Below are 18186 nucleotides of genomic sequence, written 5' to 3'. Positions count from 1 at the left end.
CACAGGGGTCTCCCCCAAAGCAACAGGCTCTGGAGCTGGGCCTCCTCCCCACTCTGATTCATCCTTTCCCAAGCCCCCTCACCCTAGGCTGACCCCAGCTCTATCTGCAGAACCCAGCCCCCAATGCCAGGAGGGTTTGGGTTGGGGGTCCAGGATCCCAACCCCGAGCCTCGGGACCCTGGCAGGGTCTACAGGAGCCAGTGGGTAGTAGTCCTGGAGCACGGTGGCCTTCCTGCCGCACCAGCCCCAGCTCAATCCGTGTGCACTGACCCTAGCGTGCCTCAGTTTACCGCGCGGCCTCTGCTCACGGCGGAGGCTGTGGATCCCCTAGCATCGCCCCCACACACACCCGGGCTCGGCTCCCGGAGGGCCGGCCAAGCTGCCCCCTCCCCGGCTCCGCGTGTGGCGGGAATACCGCGAGAGTTCGCCCCCTCCCCCCGCAGTAAAACTGTCAAAGGTGGGAGGGGCGGAGCGCGCATGTGCGCAGCGCGGCGCGCAGCCTGCACCGCCCGGACCCCGCGCCCCGCGCCCCCGGCCCCGGCCCGGCCCGGCCCCGGCCCAGCTGGGAGCCGCAGGTAAGCGCCGGCCGCCCTCCCTCGGCCCGGCCCGGCCCGGCCGGCGCCCCCGCCCCGCAGGCCGCGCCGCCGCCGCTGCCGCCGCCGCGCACGGACCCCGCGCGCGCCCCGCGCCCCGCGCCGGCGCCGTCTTCCCGCCTCCTCCTCCTCGGAAAAAGTCGCCATTTTGGTTCACTGCCTTCGCCCCCCCACCCCCCCGCACCGCCATCGGGCCTTCCGGGGCCACCGCCGAGGCCCGCGCCCGCGCAGGTGACAGGTGGGTGTCAAGCTCGGCCCCGGCGCGCTGGCGCGGCCGCCCTCGTCGCCGGGAGCGCCGCGACCCCGCTGGGCCGCCGCTGGCCTTGGCTTCCCCCTCCGCTGCCGGCGCCCAGGCCCCGGCGGAGGGAGGGTCGGCCGGGCTCTGAGACACCCTCTCGGGGCCAGGAGCACGAGCGGGGGCTCGGTCGTGTCCGCGCCTCGGGCCTTGGGGGTCAGTGGGGACTCAGCGACCCAGGCCGGCGCTGTCTGCCGGCCTCCTTCCAACTGAGACCTGAGAGAAGTTGAGGGGCAGAGGGCTCTCGCTCCGCCCGTGGCTGCGGGCAGTGCCTGACTCGGCCCTCGCCCTGCCGTGGGGCCCTTGTGAATTAAGCCTTTCGGGGCTCCCAGCCCTGCCTCCCACCCCCAGCAGTGTCCCTGTGGAGGACAGGGCAGGTCACTGGCCAGCGGCCTGGTGTGACTTGAACTCAGCTGATGGGCAGGGGGCCCTGCGCCCCTGGAGGGAAGTCTCCCTAGGGGTGGGGGTAAATAGGGGGATGGTGGCAGGGCTTGGCTGGCACCAGGCCCTCACACCCTCCTGCCGGTGCCTGCCGGTGGGTGTTGCCTGGGCAGGGCGGCTGGCTGTGCCCCAACCCTGGTGTGCCCTGAGAAGCCCTTCCCCCACCGAGAAGCCCACCTCCTGCATGGGATAACCAGCAGCCAGTAGGTCGCATGAGCCTCACCCGACTGCTTCTGACGTGCCCTGCAGAGATGACCGAGCCCTTTTGCGTTGGGAGTGGCCGACGGCTACACGGGTCCAGCAGGAGTGGGCCTGGGAAGGAAGGCAGCAAGAAGGAGGTCCGCCTGGCCATGTTGCAGGACCCGCCGAAGCTGGGTGAGGGAGGGCCTGGGCTGGCTGGCTGGCAGTGAGGGGTGGGGGCTGTGAAGGGCTTGCCCTAGGTCTTGGTGCTTCTGCGGGAACAAGCCTTCCCTTCCCCCACCCCCAGTGCCAGCCTCTAGCCTGCGTGTGCCCCGTACTACAGGGATGCCGGTGGCCCGTGGGGGACAGACTGTGCCAGGGCAGGCCTCACTCTGCTTTGACCCCGGGAGTCCAGCCTGCGACAGGACAGAAGGGAAGAAGAAGGGGCGGCCGAAAGCTGAGAACCAGGCCCTGCGAGATATTCCTGTGAGCTCCCTGAGGCCTGGGCAGGGGCTGGGGCTGGGGTGGCCACTGCCCGCATTGGCTCTGGTCCCAGGATGTGACCATGCGGCCCCTGTGGATCCAGTGTGTGGCCCCCAGAAAAGGTCTGGTTGTGGCCGCTGCACTCTCCCTGTCCTGCAGGCTTGGGGAGGGCCCTGAGCCTGGGGCCGGGGTGGGCAGAGGCCTGGGTGGGGGAGGGATCGGTAGCCTGGCCTTTCCCCATGCCCAGCTGTCCCTGATGAACCAGTGGAAGGATGAGTTCAAGGCTCACTCCAGGGTGAAATGTCCCAACTCAGGATGCTGGCTGGAGTTCCCCAGCATCTACGGGCTCAAGTACCACTACCAGCGTTGTCGAGGGGTAAGCGCCTGCGGGTCTGGGAACACAGCCGGGCGGAGGCCGCAGGGACCCTGTCCCACACCTGCCCGTCCTGCCCAGGGCGCCATCTCGGACAGGTTGGCCTTTCCCTGCCCCTTCTGTGAGGCCGCCTTCACCTCCAAGACCCAGCTGGAGAAGCATCGGATCTGGAACCACATGGACCGACCCTTGCCTGCCCCCAAGCCTGGGCCTGTCAGCCGGCCCGTGGGGGTCAGCCCACCTGTCACTGGCAGCAAACCTGTTGGCATCAGCAAGCCAGTCACAGTCAGCAGGCCTGTGCCGGTCAGCAAACCCATCACAGTCAGCAGGCCCATGCCAGTCAGTAGGCCCATGCCGGTCAGCAGGCCTGTGCCGGTCACCAAGCTTGTGCCGGTCTCCAAACATGTGCCGCTCACCAAGCCCGTGCCAGTCAGCCGGCCCATTGTGGTCACCAAACCTGTGCCAGTCAGCAGGCCCATTGCCATCAGCAGACACACTCCACCCTGCAAAATGGTGTTGCTGACCAAGTCTGAGAACCGAGCGCCCCGGGCTATGGGGAGGAGCAGTGGTAAGAAAAGGTACGGGGCTCCCTGTGTGGCGGGAGGGCAAGGCCACAACCACGTCCTCCTGGGCCTTACCTGCCTGCTCCTGACAGGGCTGCCGAGGACCTGGACGCCTGCCCCATCCCGCCCAAGCAGGTGAGACCAGAGAATGGCGAGTGTGGCCCATCCACCACTGGCCAATGCACCACCTTCCAGCTGGTGCCAGAGCCCGGAGAGAGCCCCCTGAGGCCAGGCAGCCGCCCTTTAATGGACGAGGAGGACTCTGAGCGCACCAAGCACAGTAAGGGAGACCCAACCCCGTGGCTGGTATCTGGGAGGGACTTTTGCTGTGGCTTCAGTGACTGGGATTCTGGTCTCCCTGTCCAAATCAGGGAGGAAGCAGAAAACACCCAGGAAGTTCACCGGGGAGCAGCCCTCCATCTCAGGCACCTTCGGCCTCAAAGGTAAGGCCCCAGCCACTTGGGCAGTTTGTGGGTCTAGCCCAGTCCCATTCACACTTCTGTATACCGGCGCCCCAACCTTCCCTGTACACAGGTACCCAGGTCTCACCCACACCCTCCCCTACATATAGGTGTCCCAACCTCACCCACACCCTCCCCTGCACACAGGTGTCCCGGCCTCACCAACACCCTCCCCTGCACACAGGTGTCCCGGCTTCACCCACAGCCTCCCCTACACATAGGTGTCCCAACCTCACCCACACCCTCCTCTGCACACAGGTGTCCCGGCCTCACCCACACCCTCCCCTGCACACAGGTGTCCCGGCCTCACCCACACCCTCCCCTGCACACAGGTGTCCCGGCCTCACCCACACCCTCCCCTGCACACAGGTGTCCCGGCCTCACCCACACCCTCCCCTGCACACAGGTGTCCTGGCCTCACCCACACCCTCCCCTGCACACAGGACTAGCCAAGGCAGAGGACAAGACCCGAGGTCATCGCTCCAAGAAGCAGGAGTACACCAGCCCTGAGGATGGGCGGAAAAAGGCTGCAGCCTCTCCTACTGCCATCAGCAAGGAGGTGCCAGCTGCTGTGGCCCATTCAGCCCCAGGTAATGGCTGGGCAGGCGAGCACCTGGCTGTGGATCTGAACTCTGGCTGGGCTTCTAGAAACCCCTGAGTCTCCGGCCCTGCCCCTAGGTGGCTCTGAGGAGCAGTGGCAGCGTGCCATTCATGAGCGAGGGGCTGTTGTCTGCCCCACCTGTGGCGTGGTCACGCGAAAGACCTTGGCTGGGCTTAAGAGACACATGGAGGTGTGCCAACAGGTGAGCTGCCCAGGCCCAGGATTGGGGGGTGGGGGGACCCTGGAGGCCCTGGCTGGGTGCTGAAGTCCTCGTGTGCAGCTGCAGGACGCACTCAAATGCCAGCATTGCCGCAAGCAGTTCAAATCCAAGGCCGGCCTCAACTACCACACCATGGCCGAGCATAGTGCCAAGGTACTGCCCCTCCCTATGGCCCCCACACACCCCGAGGCAGGAGCAGGGCCCAGCTGACCTCCCTGGCTGGCCTTGTCTGCAGCCCTGCGATGCTGACACCTCCCCCGGGGGAGAGCAGGAGGAGCGGGAGCGGCTGCGCAAGGTCCTGAAGCAGATGGGGCGGCTGCGCTGCTCCCGGGAGGTCAGTGCCATCCCAGGGACCAAGACTTGGGGTTGTGGGGGCATGCTGACCTCTGACCCTGACCCCAACCCCCAGGGCTGCGGGGCCGCCTTCTCCAGCCTCATGGGCTACCAGTACCACCAGCGGCGCTGTGGGAAGCCGCCCTGTGAGGTGGACAGCCCCTCCTTTCCCTGCGCCCACTGCGGCAAGACCTACCGCTCCAAGGCTGGCCACGACTACCACGTGCGCTCCGAGCACACGGCCCCGGTGAGCTCCCACGCCAGACAGATGCCTCCATGGGGTCCGTGTCCCCTTCCAGCTTGGTGGGTCACGGTGTCCTTTGGGGTCCCCATCTTTTGAATCCCTGCACCTCGTGCTGACCTGGCCCTGAGCTGTGTTTCTTACTGTCCTGCCTGCAGCCCCCCGAGGAGCCCACAGAGAAGACCCTTGAGGCTGAGGACCTGCTGGGTGTGGAGCGGACCCCGAGTGGCCGCATCCGCCGCACGTCGGCCCAGGTGGCCGTGTTTCACCTACAGGAGATTGCAGAGGACGAGCTGGCCCGGGACTGGACCAAGCGGCGTATGAAGGAAGACCTTGTCCCTGAGACAGCACGGGTGAGCCGCTGGACAGGCACCATGGTGCTGTGGCTACGCCAGACAGGGTAGGCTGTGAGTGCTATGGCTATTCCAGGCACCAAGGTACTGTGGGGCTGGGAACCGCTGGCCAGGTGCCTTGGGCTGTGGGCTGTGAGCTGCTGGCTGGGTCCTGTGGCTGTTCTGTGGGCTGTGAGCAACTGGCCAGACACCATAGCCACGCTGTACATCATGACTATGTCTGCCAGGCCCCAGTCTCACTGTCACGGGCCTGACTTTGCAGCTCAACTACACACGGCCCGGTCTCCCCACGCTGAACCCGCAACTGCTGGAAGCATGGAAGAGCCAGGTCAAGGAGAAAGGACATGTCAACTGCCCCAATGATGTGAGCACGGGCGGGAGGGCATGGCACCTCAGAGACCCTGGGGCAGGAGCAGAGTGACCACTGGACAATCCCCGGCTGAGGGCACCACAGGGTCCTCAGATGGAGACCTATGCAGACATGGGAGGCTTTGACTTCTTGCCCCCAGGGCCTTGGGTAGAGGAGGGTGGGGTACCCTCAGCCCTCCCCCACGCTGCCTCCCTCCCACAGTGCTGTGAAGCCATCTACTCCAGCGTGTCTGGCCTCAAGGCCCACCTGGCTAGCTGCGGCAAGGTCAGTTGTGGGGCTCCCCATGGCCAGGTGGAGTGTCTGGGATCCCGAGTATGAGTGGCCCTTGGGGTCACGCCCAGTCCCTGTCTGTGGCTCCTGGGCTCTGGCTGTGAGGGTCAGGAGGGAGGTGGTACCCCCTGCCTCGGTGGTTGCCCCCCCCATCCTGTTGGGGGGAAGGCGCATGGCTGACTGCTGTGTTGCAGGGAGACCACCTGGTAGGAAAGTACCATTGCCTGTTGTGCCCCAAAGAGTTTGGCAGCGAGAGCGGCGTCAAGTACCACATCCTGAAGACCCATGCGGAGGTCCGCTCCTGCTGGGTGGGTGGGGGCTGCAGCTGTGGGTGGGGCTCCCACTCCCATCCTCACCACTACCTTCCTTCCCCTAGAACTGGTTCCGGACTTCGGCAGACACACTCCCCAGACACAGGAGCCGGGACCCTGAGGTGCCGGAGAGGGAGAAGAGAAGGAGTGTATCAGGTGGCAAGAGGCGGGGCCGCAAGCCCAAGGCCCCGCCCCCCGAGGGGTCCACACCCAAGGCCCCAGCCCTGTGCAGGGAGAACTGGTTTCCAGGAGGCAGAGACAGGGGGCCCCGGGGCTCCGCTGGCCGCAAGGTGGCTGGCAAGACACCCGAGAAATGAGCTTGGTGGGGGTGGGCTGGCCACTAGGCCCCCTCTGGCCAGGCAAGGGTCACCAGTGTCCTTCCTGTAGATGCTCTGGTGTCCTGAGATCTGGACCTCAGGGCTGTCCCTGCTCCTTCGCGTCCTGCTGGGTCCCGAGCCTGGCTCTGGGGCTCTGGCACTGTGATGTCAGCTCAGCTACCTCCCCAGATCGCACATATGGCTGATCAGACGGCTGACCGCCCCTGCCCTCTCTTTGGGGTGTCTATCTCTCCAGGCTCTGGCCTGCGAGGGGTCAAGGCCGGACACTGGACGCTGCTTCCACCATAAGGTTCAGAAGCCAGACTGGGGCTGAGGGGTGCCAGAGCCTGCTGTGCCCTGCAGGCCATATGGGGAGCACTGGGCCTGGGGTCTTCTGGAGTCCTGGGCACATGGAGAAGGGCTGCTATGGGAGAAGCCCCTCCCACACCTTGCCAGAACCTTTCCCTTGGGGTCTGGGAGGCTGGTCAATGAGAGGACAGGGCAGCCTGGGACCCTAGAAGAGCTGGGGTCAGGCAGAGTGGGGGGGCCATGCCAGGGGACACTCAGAAGGCAGGGTCAGGAGCGAGGTCAGGTTCCTGGGGCGGGAGGGGGACGAGGACTCAGCCTGGATATGTGGATTTGGGTATTTGCCTGTGCGTGTTTCCCGGGTGTAGTGGAAGCCAGTCTTGTTGCTGTCATAAGTAACAACCATCCTTTTTTTTTTTTTTTTAATTGTTTTTGATACAAAAATTCAACAATCTGACATTTTGGTGCTAAGGGTTTCCTGGTGCCGGCAGGCTGGGGCTCGGCCACTCAAAAGAGGCAGTGGCTACTGGGCGCCCCTGGCCCCAGGTGCAGCCGGGCTAGGCAGGGAGCAGGTCCCGGCCGGTGGCTCCCATCTGACGCCCTGGGGCCCGGGCAGCGGCGGGGCGGGGCCTCTCAGGTAGTGGGCGCTGGGTGGGGAGAGGGCTCCAGGGAAACGCGACGTTAGCACTTTAACCCCTGCTCGTCTCTAGGGCGCCGGGTCGCCGCCCCTCCGGCTCCCTCTCCGGGGCGGGCGTGAGTCTGCGGAGTCACCAGGGCGGGGGTGCAAGGCCTCCCTGCAGCCCCGATCCCGGCCGATCTACCTCGAGCCCCGGGGCCGGCTGGGGGGCCAGCACCCCCAGTCCAGCTCGGATGCACTTTACGGCCCCGCGGAGGCGGGCGCTCAGTGCGCAGGTGCGGTGCGAGGCCCACGCGTGCGTGCGCGTCCTGGCGGCAGCCGGCGTCCCGTCTGTACCGGACACGACTGTACCGAATAAACATTGACTTTTCCCAGCGCTTCGTGCAGCTGAGTTAAGGGGCGGGCTTTCCGGCCGGTGCGCGCCCGCGCAGCCTTGTGGGGTTCGTAGTCCGCGCGGGCGGAGGAGAGGCTGGGCCGCATGGCTGCGCCCCCGACCCCCGCGAACACCACCACGCCGCCACCGCGCGCCAGGGACGCGGACGACAGCGAGGGCCGGTAGGCGCCGGGGTTTGCCATACTCGGATCGCCGGCTGGGGCCGGGCTCCGGGCCGAGTCTGAGGGCCGGGATGTCCCGGAGCCCCCCCCCCCGCCTCCTTTTATGGAGTGGGGGGCGCGCGGAGAGCCCCGGGGCCATCTGGGCGCCGTTCCTGGCGGCCCTTCTCCCCGAGGGCACGCGTGGCTCTGGGTCCGCTCTACCCCCTGTCCCCACCTGGCGCCGCTGACTTCCGGGAAGGCTGGGGCCACAGACGGTGAGGGTCGTCCGGAAGCTTCTGGGCAGGCGGGGATGCAGAGCTCACCCCGCCTTGGGGCTTCTCAGGTCCTGCAGCTCACGGCCAGTTCCGGGTGGTGGTCCCTGGACCGCATTCCCTCTCGTTGTTCTGATGGCTCAGTGACGACTCGGCCAGAGCAGGGGGACCTGGGTTGGTCCTGACCACTCATGGCACTTTAGGGCTCTGCGACTTCTGTCCCCATGTTCACTCGTTCTCCCGCGAAATAAAGGGTGTGAGTGGCACAACAGCCTGACCGCTAACCTGTGGGAAGAAACTGTCTCTGCTGTTAGTCCCCTTCTCCACCCCTTCCTATACCCGACTTAAATACTGCAGGTGTGGTCGACACCCTGCTGAGTGGCGATGGGTGGTCTCTGGCATGCCTCCCCTGGTGAGTCAGGACCTGGGAGTGGGGGTCCTCACATTGAAGACACTTCGGTTGGTTGCATTCCTCATCCCCCACAGCCGTGTGCAGGGGTTTGGTCAGCTGGGCTGAGCAGCTAAGGTCTCATGTGCCACTCAGACATTGCTGGCCAACCCCAAACCCCTCTCCAACCTGAGGCCTCTGCGTCCCAGGTCCTGGCTAGCTGAGTGGGATCAGGCAGGAAGTCCAGGCGATGCAGACTTAGGAGGAGCAGTGGACCCCAGGGGTGCCCAGCCACAGTCCTTGGCCCCCCTTATCTCACACGCCACCACCGCCACCACCGCCTGACCTCCTTCTCACCTCAAAAAAGTGGTTGGAGCTGTTTCCCGTGGGGTGGGGGTGGGCCGTCTCAGCTGCAGGCCCAGTGAGAGGAGCAGGGATGGGGGTGGGGCACCCTGGGCCCCAGGGTAGAGTTTCAGATTTGTTTGTGCCTGCAGGAGGCACCAAGGGACAGGGTGGGGCACCCCCTTCGCTATGACATTCAGGTCACCTAGGCAGCCTGCAACTCAGCTTGTCCTGCTCTGTCCACTAGGAGGGTTAGGAGCCTAGGAGGTGTGTCCGGCCTAGGTGGTCGCAGGGGTCTGGGGCAGGCAGCTGAGGCTCCTGTCCATCTGTCTTGCTGAGCCAGGCAAAGCTGGTGCTATTAACATTAGGCGCAGGCCCAGCAGTGATCCTCTTAGGCGCGTGTCTGGCAGATCCCTGAGCCTCTCCGGCTTCAAACCCAACCTGCTGCCCTTCAGCCATGGAGGGCCGGCGAGGGGCATCTGAGTATCTAGGTGGCCCCAGGGGGCTGCTGAGGGTCTGAGAGGGCGCACACACCTGTGCCAGCCATGAACAGCCCCCCAACTTACCCTGGCATCAGGATCTCTGGGTGTTGGGCCCTAGGAGCAGAAAGCAGGTGAGTAGTGGCAGTGGGGCCCACTACTGGGGAGGTCCCTGGTCTGTGCTGGCTGGTGGGCATGGGTTTGGGGAGCAGTTGGGTCGCTGGGGGCCTTGTGGTCAGGAGCACCCTTGTCCTGAGGGGAGGGGAGGCTCCTAAGATGTGGGAGAACGTGGCACAGCCAGAGGTGCCTGATTGAGGTAGAGCCCACCCTGGCCTGCTGTGGGTGGTCAGCACAATGAGGGAATGACCAGTGACCATCAGGGGAGCCCCCAGGGAAGGAGAGCCTTCATCAGGGAGCCCTAGGCCAACCCTGCCCTTCCAGCCAGCTTTAGCCTGGTGCATGGGTAAGGCGGGGAGATACCACCCTGTCCCAGCCCTGATAAGGGGAATCCTGCCCCCAGGGAGGGACAGCTGGGTCCTCTGTGCTGGAGCTCCTTTGCTACTGAGATCCTGCTTCCCAGTGGGCTGAGGCAGCTTGGAGTTTTCTCGTCCTGATGAGAGTAGCAAGCCCATGGTCATGGACTCGCCCATAGGGCCCTCTGTTCTAGGGGGCAGCATAGGCCACACCTGAGGCTTGGAACCCACTTAGACCCCCTGCCTGCCCCCACTTCAGCATGGCATGGTGCTGATCCTGGAGCCGCTCACCCATGCTCATTGGGCCAGGCTGTTGTTTGTGCTGGTCCCTGTTGGGCCACGTTTGAGCTGCAGGGGGAAGCAGTGGCCATTGTGCCCTGGCTGAGTGTCGTCCTCATGCAGTGGCTGGTACTCATGGTGGTAGATGAGTGGGGCACGTCCTGCTGGCTCCCTTGCTGCTAGGGCCCTGCTCGGTGTTGTGGCAGCACCCTGTGCCCTGGTGGAACATCAGACTGAAGCTTCTCTTGGATTTGTGGGTAGCCTAGGTAGGGACACTGGAGGAGTCCATCTCGGGTGTCCTAGTCTGGGTGCCATCCCGTGTCCACATACTGTGGTCAGATGTTGCCTGGGGTTGGTGGGGCAGTGGGGGGGATGCAGCCCCAGGGAGCTCTTGCCCAACCTAGCTGCTCCCCAGGGTAGAAGCTGGGGCCTTTCCTGCTGAAGCCCCCACTGTGTGACCGTAGGACCTCAGGCCAGGCTGCCTGTGGACTGGCTGGACACGGCAGCTGTGTCTGCAGGGGTTTGATCAGGCCAGCCAGACGTGGGGCCAGGCTGGGCTTATCCCTTTGTGCAGCAGCAATGCCGAATCCCTGGACAGACTGCTGCCACCTGTGGGAGCTGGCCGCTCACCTCGGAAGCGTACTACCAGCCAGTGCAAGTCAGAGCCACCGCTACTGCGCACCAGCAAGAGGACCATCTACACAGCCGGCCGGCCACCTTGGTACAATGAGCATGGCACTCAGTCCAAGGAAGCTTTTGCCATCGGTGGGTGCTGGGTTCTGGCACTGGGGTGGGCACATCCTGTGGCTGGGTGCTCATGGGTGCCCCCCTCTGGCCTACAGGCCTGGGAGGAGGCAGCGCCTCTGGAAAGACCACAGTGGCCAGGATGATCATTGAGGCCCTGGATGTGCCCTGGGTGGTACTGCTGTCCATGGACTCCTTCTACAAGGTCAGAGCGCCCTGCACCCCAGGCAGGGCATGTTGCCCACAGCCCCTGCTGTGCACCAGCTGCCCCTGAGCACTGCATGTAGCACTAGCCTCCCCCACAGGTGCTGACCCAGCAGCAGCAGGAGCAGGCTGCCCGCAATGACTTCAACTTCGACCACCCTGATGCTTTTGACTTTGACCTCATCATCTCCACGCTCAAGAAGCTCAAGCAGGGCAAGAGCGTCAAGGTGCCTGTCTACGACTTCACCACACACAGCCGCAAGAAGGACTGGGTAGGCTGCGGGCAGAGGGGGAGGGGCTGCGGGCTGGGCACTGGAGCCTGCAGCTCTGGATCCCCCAGCTCTGGATCCCCCTTGCAGAAGACTCTGTATGGCGCCAATGTCATCATCTTTGAGGGCATCATGGCCTTCGCAGACAAGACGCTGCTGGAGGTGAGGGCCTGCACCCACATGCCCAGGGCTGCCCCTCTTGCCTTGCCCTTCCTGGGACTGACCTGGCCACTCCCTCAGACTCCCCAGTGGGGTTTGTGCTGCTACTGCTCATCCCTGGGAGTTCCGGGTGGGCCTCAGCCAGCTTAGTCTTGTGGACTGTGGTCAAGACCTAGTGGCAGGGTCACCAGGACCTTCAGGCAGGAGTGGCTGCCAGGACCCCGTGCAGGTGCAACCTGTGGCTGCTCCTGGCGTGAATTGTGTCCCTGCATTACTGCTCCCACCCTCGCCAGGCTCCTGGCCATGGGCTCCCCACGTTCAGGTCTCCACTGGCCCACTTGGCAGCACCTGCTCTGGTGTGTGTGGGCAGCTGCTGACCTGCTGTCCTTCAGCTCCTGGACATGAAGATCTTTGTGGACACTGACTCAGACATTCGCCTTGTGCGGCGGCTGCGCCGTGATATTGGGGAGCGGGGCCGTGACATTGAGGGTGTTATCAAGCAATACAATAAGTTTGTAAAGCCAGCCTTTGACCAGTACATCCAGCCTACCATGCGCCTGGCTGACATCGTGGTGCCCAGAGGTGAGGGGGGCTGCCATGGGGGAGGGGTGGCCTGGCCCAGCCCTACCCCACCAGGTCCCCACATCTGACCATGCCAGACCGCACAACATCCTGGTCATGCCCCATCCTATCTGACCCCTGTCCTCTGCAGCCAGCTTGACCCCTAGCTCTCACATCCAACCATGCTCTCCACATCTGGTCACGCCCCCATAGCTGGCCATGCTCACTCTGCCAGTTTGAGCATGCCTTGCTCTGAGCATGCCCTGATTTTGTTCCAACCTGCCCAGGGAGCGGGAACGCAGTGGCCATCGACCTGATAGTGCAGCACGTGCACAGCCAGCTGGAAGAGGTGAGCCCTGAGGCTGCCCAGCTCCTAGGCTCCTGCCCCCTGTGCTGTCCAGCTCCTTAGCCATTGCTTGCCCTGCCTCCTGTGCTGCTCAGTTCCTCAGCCCCTGCTGCCTGCCTTGCTCCTTAGCCCCTGTGCTGCCCGACCCAAGGCTATCCAGCTCCTCGACCACTGTTCACCCTGCTCCATGCCCTACTCCCCGTACTGCCCAGCTCCTCAGCCCCTGCTTCCTGTGCTGCCCCCACCAGGTCACTGCAGGGGGCCGGAGTTTCTGGTCTGACTCTGTAGGAAAAGCACATGGGTAATGAGGGACCCACCAGCCTAGGATGGGCAGTGGCTCCTCATGGTGGGTTGTTCAGCCAGAGGCCCCACGGTACTCTAGGGTTAAGGCCTGTGGAGCAGAGCCGGGGGTGGGGGCATCTTTGCCCCCCACCCCCGGTGTGGATCCTGGCCCAGGTGGTCTCAGGTGAACGGCCCAGAGTCACTTGCCTCCCTGCACGGCTTTTGCCTTCCTGGGTGGAGATAGCTGACCGCCTGCCCTGGTCACTGATGCCTTGCCTGTTCCCTTGTGTCTCCGCACGTTGCTGCCACAGCGTGAGCTCAGTGTCAGGTAAGACCCCCCCCCGACACACCCGTCTGCAGACGTGGAGGCATTTCCAGCGGTGGGCAGGGTGCCCAGGGTATGCAACACAGCTAGGCTAGGTCACTGCCCTGGTCCCACAGTCCCTGTGCCAGGCAGACCTAGCTGCAGCCCAGAGGGGATGACCTCTTGGAGTTAGTCCCAGGGTTGTGGCCACTGGTGTGTTCTCTGCAACCACATCTGCCTCAGCTCAAGGTTTGGGGCACCTTGACTGCCTGTGCCCAGCACCCCTTGGGTTGGAAGGGGAGTGGTGCCGCTGCTCGGCTGTACCTGCACTGTCTCAGCACCAGGGCACACCCTTCTCCTGGACCCCTGTGGAGCTCCCGAAACCCTGGAAGTGCCTCCACCTGCCTCCTGTCCCTGCACGTCTGCTTGGCTCTCACCTGGTCTCTCAGCCAAGGCTTCTAGGGCGCCAAACTTGAGAAAACGCCCCTATGTGCTGAGCCCCGGCCAGCAAGGAAGCGGCAGCTGCGCCTCCAGCTCCTAGAAGCCTCGCTGGTGGGCAGGGCGGGGCCAGGCTAGGGCAGTGGGCACTCCTATCTCAGCTGCCAGCTGCAGACGTGCCCACTCTGCTGAGTGGTCTTCTCTCTGTTCTCTCTTCACCATACCCCTGTGTCCTGCCCTGCTCCTCCCTGAACTGCCTGCACCTGGCGAGCAGAGGAAGCTGCGTTGGGATCTGTGAGCAGAGCGCTCTGGTTGTGCCTGCTGTGTGCCACTTCCCTGCCCCGCACCTGCCCTGCACTGCCCTGTGCCTACCCCGCTACCTCCAGGCAGTGCAGCGGGCAACACTGAGCCGTTCCCTAAGGCTGGTGGGCGCTGTGTGTCCTGTCCCCGCACCTGTCCCCTCTGCTTCCTCTGCCTGTGTGCCCCACCCTGCACTCCTGGCACCTCACCACGGCTGTGCCCAATTGGAGTCCCAGCCACACTCCAGCACCTTGCACATGGCTGTGTTCCAGGGCTGCGCTGGCCTCGGCGCACCAGTACCACCCACTACCCCGCACACTGAGTGTTCTGGAGAGCTCGCCACAGGTGCGGGGCATGCATACCATCATCAGGTGAGACCCTGCGGGCACTCCCACATCCCCCAGCCCTGCCCACTGAACCCTAAGCCTGGCCGCTGTCCCTGCCCACAGGGACAAGGAGACCAGCCGTGACGAGTTCATCTTCTACTCCAAGCGGCTCATGCGCCTGCTCATTGAGCACGCGCTGTCCTTCCTGCCCTTCCAGGTATGGGGCCTGTGGGAGGCAGGGGCTGCAGGGGCATTGGGCAACTGTATGGGAGAGGAATGGCAGCCACAGGGAGTGGAGTGCTGTGTCACCTTTGCTCACCTGCACCCGCTGCCCACAGGATTGTGTGGTGCAGACCCCACAAGGGCAGGACTACGCTGGCAAGTGCTATGCAGGGAAGCAGGTAGGTGTGGGCCTGAGGAGGGTGGGGGGGGGCAGGGCGGGGCCAACTCAGCACCTGTGCACCCCACAGATCACAGGCGTATCCATTCTGCGGGCGGGTGAGACCATGGAGCCTGCACTGCGTGCTGTGTGCAAAGATGTGCGCATTGGCACCATCCTCATCCAGACCAACCCACTCACCGGGGAGCCTGAGGTGCCAGTGGGGATGGGATTGAGGGTGGGGTGCCATCCGCATCTAAACCAACCCACTCACAGTTGGGGGGTCACAGGGAAGCCCTTGGTGTAGCGGGGATGGGGACACTGCAAACACTGAACCCACGACTGCCCACAGCTGCACTACCTGCGGCTGCCCAAGGACATCAGTGATGACCACGTGATCCTGATGGACTGCACTGTGTCCACGGGTGCTGCAGCCATGATGGCGGTGCGTGTGCTCCTGGTGAGTAGCATATGGAGCAGGGTTGGCCCACTGTGCTGTGCCATGCCCACTGTGCTGTGCCCACCGTGTGACCACTTTGCCCACAGGATCATGACGTGCCTGAGGACAAGATCTTCCTGCTGTCGCTGCTCATGGCGGAGATGGGCGTCCACTCAGTGGCCTATGCCTTCCCCAGCGTGCGCATCATCACCACGGCTGTGGACAAGCGTGTCAATGACCTGTTCCGGATCATTCCTGGCATCGGTGAGGCCCAGGTCCCCAGCCCTGCAGCCTGGGGAACCCTGGGACTTCCTCAGCAGCTCCTTTTCTCTCAGGGAACTTCGGCGACCGCTACTTCGGCACAGACGCAGCCCCGGATGGCAGCGACGAGGAAGAAGTGGCCTCGGTGGGCTGACCCACCTGCCCCCTGACTATCCTTGTCTGGGCCAGGTGAAAGCTCAGCCTAGTGTTATGGCTGTCCCCAATGCAGTGTGCCTGGTGTGTTTTACAAAACCAATAAAAGTTCCAGGGATGCAAACATGTGAGGTGGCCAGGTACCAGGGCGGCACAAACTCAACCCCCACTTCTGGCTCTGAACCACAGCAGGTATGGGGGCACACAGCTCAGTGGTGCCAAGTCTGGCCAGGGGACAGCTGATCACTGTCTTATGCACTTACCATGTGCCATTAAGGGACCTGGAGGGAACTTTGGGTGATGGCTGTGGAATAGCCAGGGCCTCCAGGGGGCAGCTGCGTGTTTGATAATCAGGCACTCTCCTCTGCCCCTGCCACACACAATGCAAGGTCAACACTGCATTGGGCAGACAGGTTGGGCATGGGGTCAGGCACCCCAGTCTCTATCGTTGGTCCAGCTCAGACATCCCTGGGTGAAGGCCAGGCCATGGGTGACAAAGGCAGAAAGCATGACCAAAAGGCAGCTGGCCCTAGAACTCGTGGTCAGCAGTGTCCCATGAGCACAGCCTCCCTGTGTCCACCCAGGCCCCACCCTGTGTTCTTCTGGGTCCTGAGATGGGAGTAAGTTATCCCAGGGCTTCCAGCCAGGCTTCTCCAGAGGAAGAGTTGAGCAGCACCCAGGTCATGTTCGGTTCTTGGCTTGGTCCCAGGTGAGGCGTCCACCCTGGGTACTCCCTAGAGGGGGTGAAGTGCCACCCTCTGGGCCATGCAAGAGAAGGGGTGAATGCCTGCTGGGCTGGGCCAGGACACCCCAGCAGCTGGCAAGGTGTGGACAGTACACACAGCCCCCTGGCCTCTTCTTCCACTTCCACAGTCCCAGGGCTGTAGGGGTGAAGCCTGGCTTGGGAGTCCTGGACTGTGCCTTTAGCACTGCCAGCTGAGCATGCTGTCCCTGGCCACTCAAGTCATCAGCCCCAAAGGGTCACCTGTCCACCCATATAGCATGGGACAGTGATGGGCCATCAAGGCGTGGATCCCTCAGGCCCAGGAGGGACAGCAGGCTACTGTCCTGTGTTGGGACAGAGGAGCCTCTTGGCCAGGGAGGCGATTCTTGGCTTGGCACCCGGAGCAGCATGCATGAAGTTGAGGATGCTGCTCAGGCCAAGGTGGGCAGCAAGTGCCCAACAGGGTTAGGGGAGGCAGCGACCTGGAGGTGCCAGAGCTGTAGGGGGGATGGAGCAGGTGGGTTCAGCCAAGCCTGGGTTCCAGGGGCCGGCAGGCAGCCACTTGCCTGGGGGGCTGGGGACACCTGCCAGGCACCAGGCATGGGTGCCAACCACCTTGTCCCAGGCGCATGTGCACATACACTCATATGTTCATAAACACATACACCCCTACTCACCCCAAACACTACTGTAATGCCCAGCTGCTCCCTTTGTCACACACTGAGGCCAGCAGCTGCTGGCTGTACCACGTGGGCAGCCTAGATTGAATTTCTGGCTTTGGCTTGGCCTAGTCCTGGCTGAGTACAAGAGTGGACACTCCAGGCTGTACACAGCCTGGTGGGCAGCAAGGCTGTCAGGCCCCAGGTCCAGCTGTTGCATAGCAACCTAGGCCTGATGCCATCAGCCACACAACACAACATGGCGTAGGGGAACTGATAAACTCAAAGTGTGTGGCAGTGGAAGTGGCTAGGCAAGTTTGTCATTTGAAAGGTCTCCCATTCCCCAGTTCACTCCCTGAATAGCCACAACAGCCAGGCCTGACCAGGTCAAAACCAGGATCCTGGAGCTCCACTCGGGTCTCCCACATGGGTGCCAGGGGCCCAAGCACTGGATAGGCCATCCTCCACTGACAGGAAGCTGGGCAGAACTAGAGCAGCAAAGACTTGAACTGGTGCCCATGTTGCTTGCCCGGGCTGCAGGTGGAGCTTTTACGCACAATGCCGCAGCACCTGATCTAATTCGGGTTTGAGGCAATTACCAATGAAGGTACCCTGCAAGCATCCATTTGGGTCCAACACTTTCGCCATGTTGGCAGCTGAGTGCTTCCATTCCACCTGCTATGCCTTGCCCTTCACTGACCAAGGGCACACAGGGAGAGCCCAATTCTGGTGTCTTTGATGTTGCTGTCAGGTTGGCTCCCTCCACCCCCACTGGATCCCTTCCCAGGTCCCAGAGTGTACAGGGCAATGCCCCCACGGGAGCCCGAGACTGGACTCCAGGCTGATAGAGGCTGTGCAAGCCTCGGGACTGCGACCAGTGGCCAACAGCCACTACCTGCAAGGCGTGTCATCCCTGGACAGCAGGACACAAGTGGCTGGAGACTCAAATATGTCCACAGCCCAGCCCAGCCGTGGTGGCCACTGACCTGAATGACAGGAGGGGCTGGGCCAGTGACATGCCCTGTGACCTTGCCCCGACCTGTTCGATACTAGCCCAGAAAGGAGGCCCGTGGCTCAGAACTGTTCATGATAGTGACAATCATGATGTCAGGTGGGCACCCGAGACTGACAGAGAAGGTTCTGGGAACCATGGATGGCCTACAGGGTTGGGTGCTGCACCCTCCAGGACTGGATCTAACACCATATTCTTGGGGTATCCATCTGAGTTCCTCTCAGCACCAACTCTACTGGGAGCCAGTGGGGCTGGGGCCCAGTGTGTGCACTGTGTCCATGAGTGCCGGACAGCAACCCCAGGAGAATGTGAGGGCTCACTGGCTAGAGTGCTGCAGACTCAGCTGCCCACCAGGGGCCCCAGGGAACATAAGGGCCCTGCTTGGTCTCACTGGGACAGGAAGGGGCCCAAGAAGTCCTTGATTTAGGAGGAAGGAAACCAGAAGCCCTTTCCCTGGTAGAGCCCCCACCCACCTGCCCAGGTAGCCAGCACCTCCACAGCAGCTGGTTTA

The 18186-nt window shown here is 63.5% G+C and overlaps 2 protein-coding genes across 8 annotated transcripts; both read left to right on the top strand.

The window, feature by feature from the left end:
* Window positions 1-710: 710 nt before the first annotated feature.
* On the top strand, window positions 711-7722 carry ZNF512B (zinc finger protein 512B). 3 transcript variants are annotated; one of them, XM_040988315.1, is made up of 17 exons: window positions 711-831; window positions 1579-1704; window positions 1853-1995; window positions 2240-2368; window positions 2447-2943; window positions 3021-3208; window positions 3300-3371; window positions 3833-3979; window positions 4068-4192; window positions 4271-4363; window positions 4446-4544; window positions 4620-4790; window positions 4943-5137; window positions 5400-5501; window positions 5709-5771; window positions 5972-6070; window positions 6154-7722. In XM_040988315.1, exons 2-17 carry the CDS (start codon window positions 1581-1583, stop codon window positions 6403-6405), a joined length of 2499 nt encoding a protein of 832 aa, XP_040844249.1. In that variant the 5' UTR covers window positions 711-831; window positions 1579-1580; the 3' UTR covers window positions 6406-7722. The 3 variants fall into 3 exon arrangements, with proteins under 3 accessions (XP_040844249.1, XP_040844248.1, XP_040844250.1); XM_040988314.1 differs by having other exon boundaries at window positions 1817-1995; XM_040988316.1 differs by lacking the exons at window positions 5709-5771; window positions 5972-6070; window positions 6154-7722 and having other exon boundaries at window positions 1817-1995; window positions 4620-4846; window positions 5400-5490.
* Window positions 7723-7740: 18 nt separating this feature from the next.
* Window positions 7741-15402, top strand: UCKL1 (uridine-cytidine kinase 1 like 1). Of its 5 annotated transcripts, none has more exons than XM_040988317.1 (15): window positions 7741-7903; window positions 10690-10880; window positions 10958-11064; window positions 11165-11335; window positions 11423-11494; window positions 11884-12073; window positions 12340-12401; window positions 12992-13008; window positions 13995-14093; window positions 14172-14265; window positions 14387-14449; window positions 14519-14641; window positions 14780-14887; window positions 14974-15130; window positions 15202-15402. In XM_040988317.1, exons 1-15 carry the CDS (start codon window positions 7827-7829, stop codon window positions 15279-15281), a joined length of 1611 nt encoding a protein of 536 aa, XP_040844251.1. In that variant the 5' UTR covers window positions 7741-7826; the 3' UTR covers window positions 15282-15402. The 5 variants fall into 5 exon arrangements, with proteins under 5 accessions (XP_040844251.1, XP_040844255.1, XP_040844254.1 ...); XM_040988320.1 differs by lacking the exons at window positions 7741-7903; window positions 12992-13008 and adding exons at window positions 7911-9497; window positions 13697-13716 and having other exon boundaries at window positions 10693-10880; XM_040988319.1 differs by lacking the exon at window positions 7741-7903 and adding an exon at window positions 7911-9497 and having other exon boundaries at window positions 10693-10880.
* The last annotated feature ends 2784 nt before the right edge of the window (window positions 15403-18186 follow it).

Source organism: Ochotona curzoniae, unplaced genomic scaffold (genome assembly GCF_017591425.1).
Source record: "Ochotona curzoniae isolate NIBS_2020 unplaced genomic scaffold, NIBS_Ocur_1.0 contig_48, whole genome shotgun sequence".
Classification (NCBI taxonomy): domain Eukaryota; kingdom Metazoa; phylum Chordata; class Mammalia; order Lagomorpha; family Ochotonidae; genus Ochotona; species Ochotona curzoniae.
The sequence above is the reverse complement of the archived record's forward strand: the minus strand, read 5'-3'. Positions and strand labels throughout refer to the sequence as shown.

What these genes read in the sequence shown, in the direction of transcription:
- ZNF512B (XM_040988314.1), top strand. Translation starts at nt 1,581, where the DNA reads ATGACCGAGCCCTTTTGCGTTGGGAGTGGCCGACGGCTACACGGGTCC. An exon ending in ACTACCAGCGTTGTCGAGGG is followed by an intron (nt 2,369 to 2,446) that starts GTAAGCGCCTGC and finishes CGTCCTGCCCAG; the next exon opens with GGCGCCATCTCGGACAGGTT. An exon ending in ACCTGGCTAGCTGCGGCAAG is followed by an intron (nt 5,772 to 5,971) that starts GTCAGTTGTGGG and finishes GCTGTGTTGCAG; the next exon opens with GGAGACCACCTGGTAGGAAA.
- UCKL1 (XM_040988317.1), top strand. Translation starts at nt 7,827, where the DNA reads ATGGCTGCGCCCCCGACCCCCGCGAACACCACCACGCCGCCACCGCGC. An exon ending in TGACATCGTGGTGCCCAGAG is followed by an intron (nt 12,074 to 12,339) that starts GTGAGGGGGGCT and finishes CAACCTGCCCAG; the next exon opens with GGAGCGGGAACGCAGTGGCC. An exon ending in AGTGCTATGCAGGGAAGCAG is followed by an intron (nt 14,450 to 14,518) that starts GTAGGTGTGGGC and finishes TGCACCCCACAG; the next exon opens with ATCACAGGCGTATCCATTCT.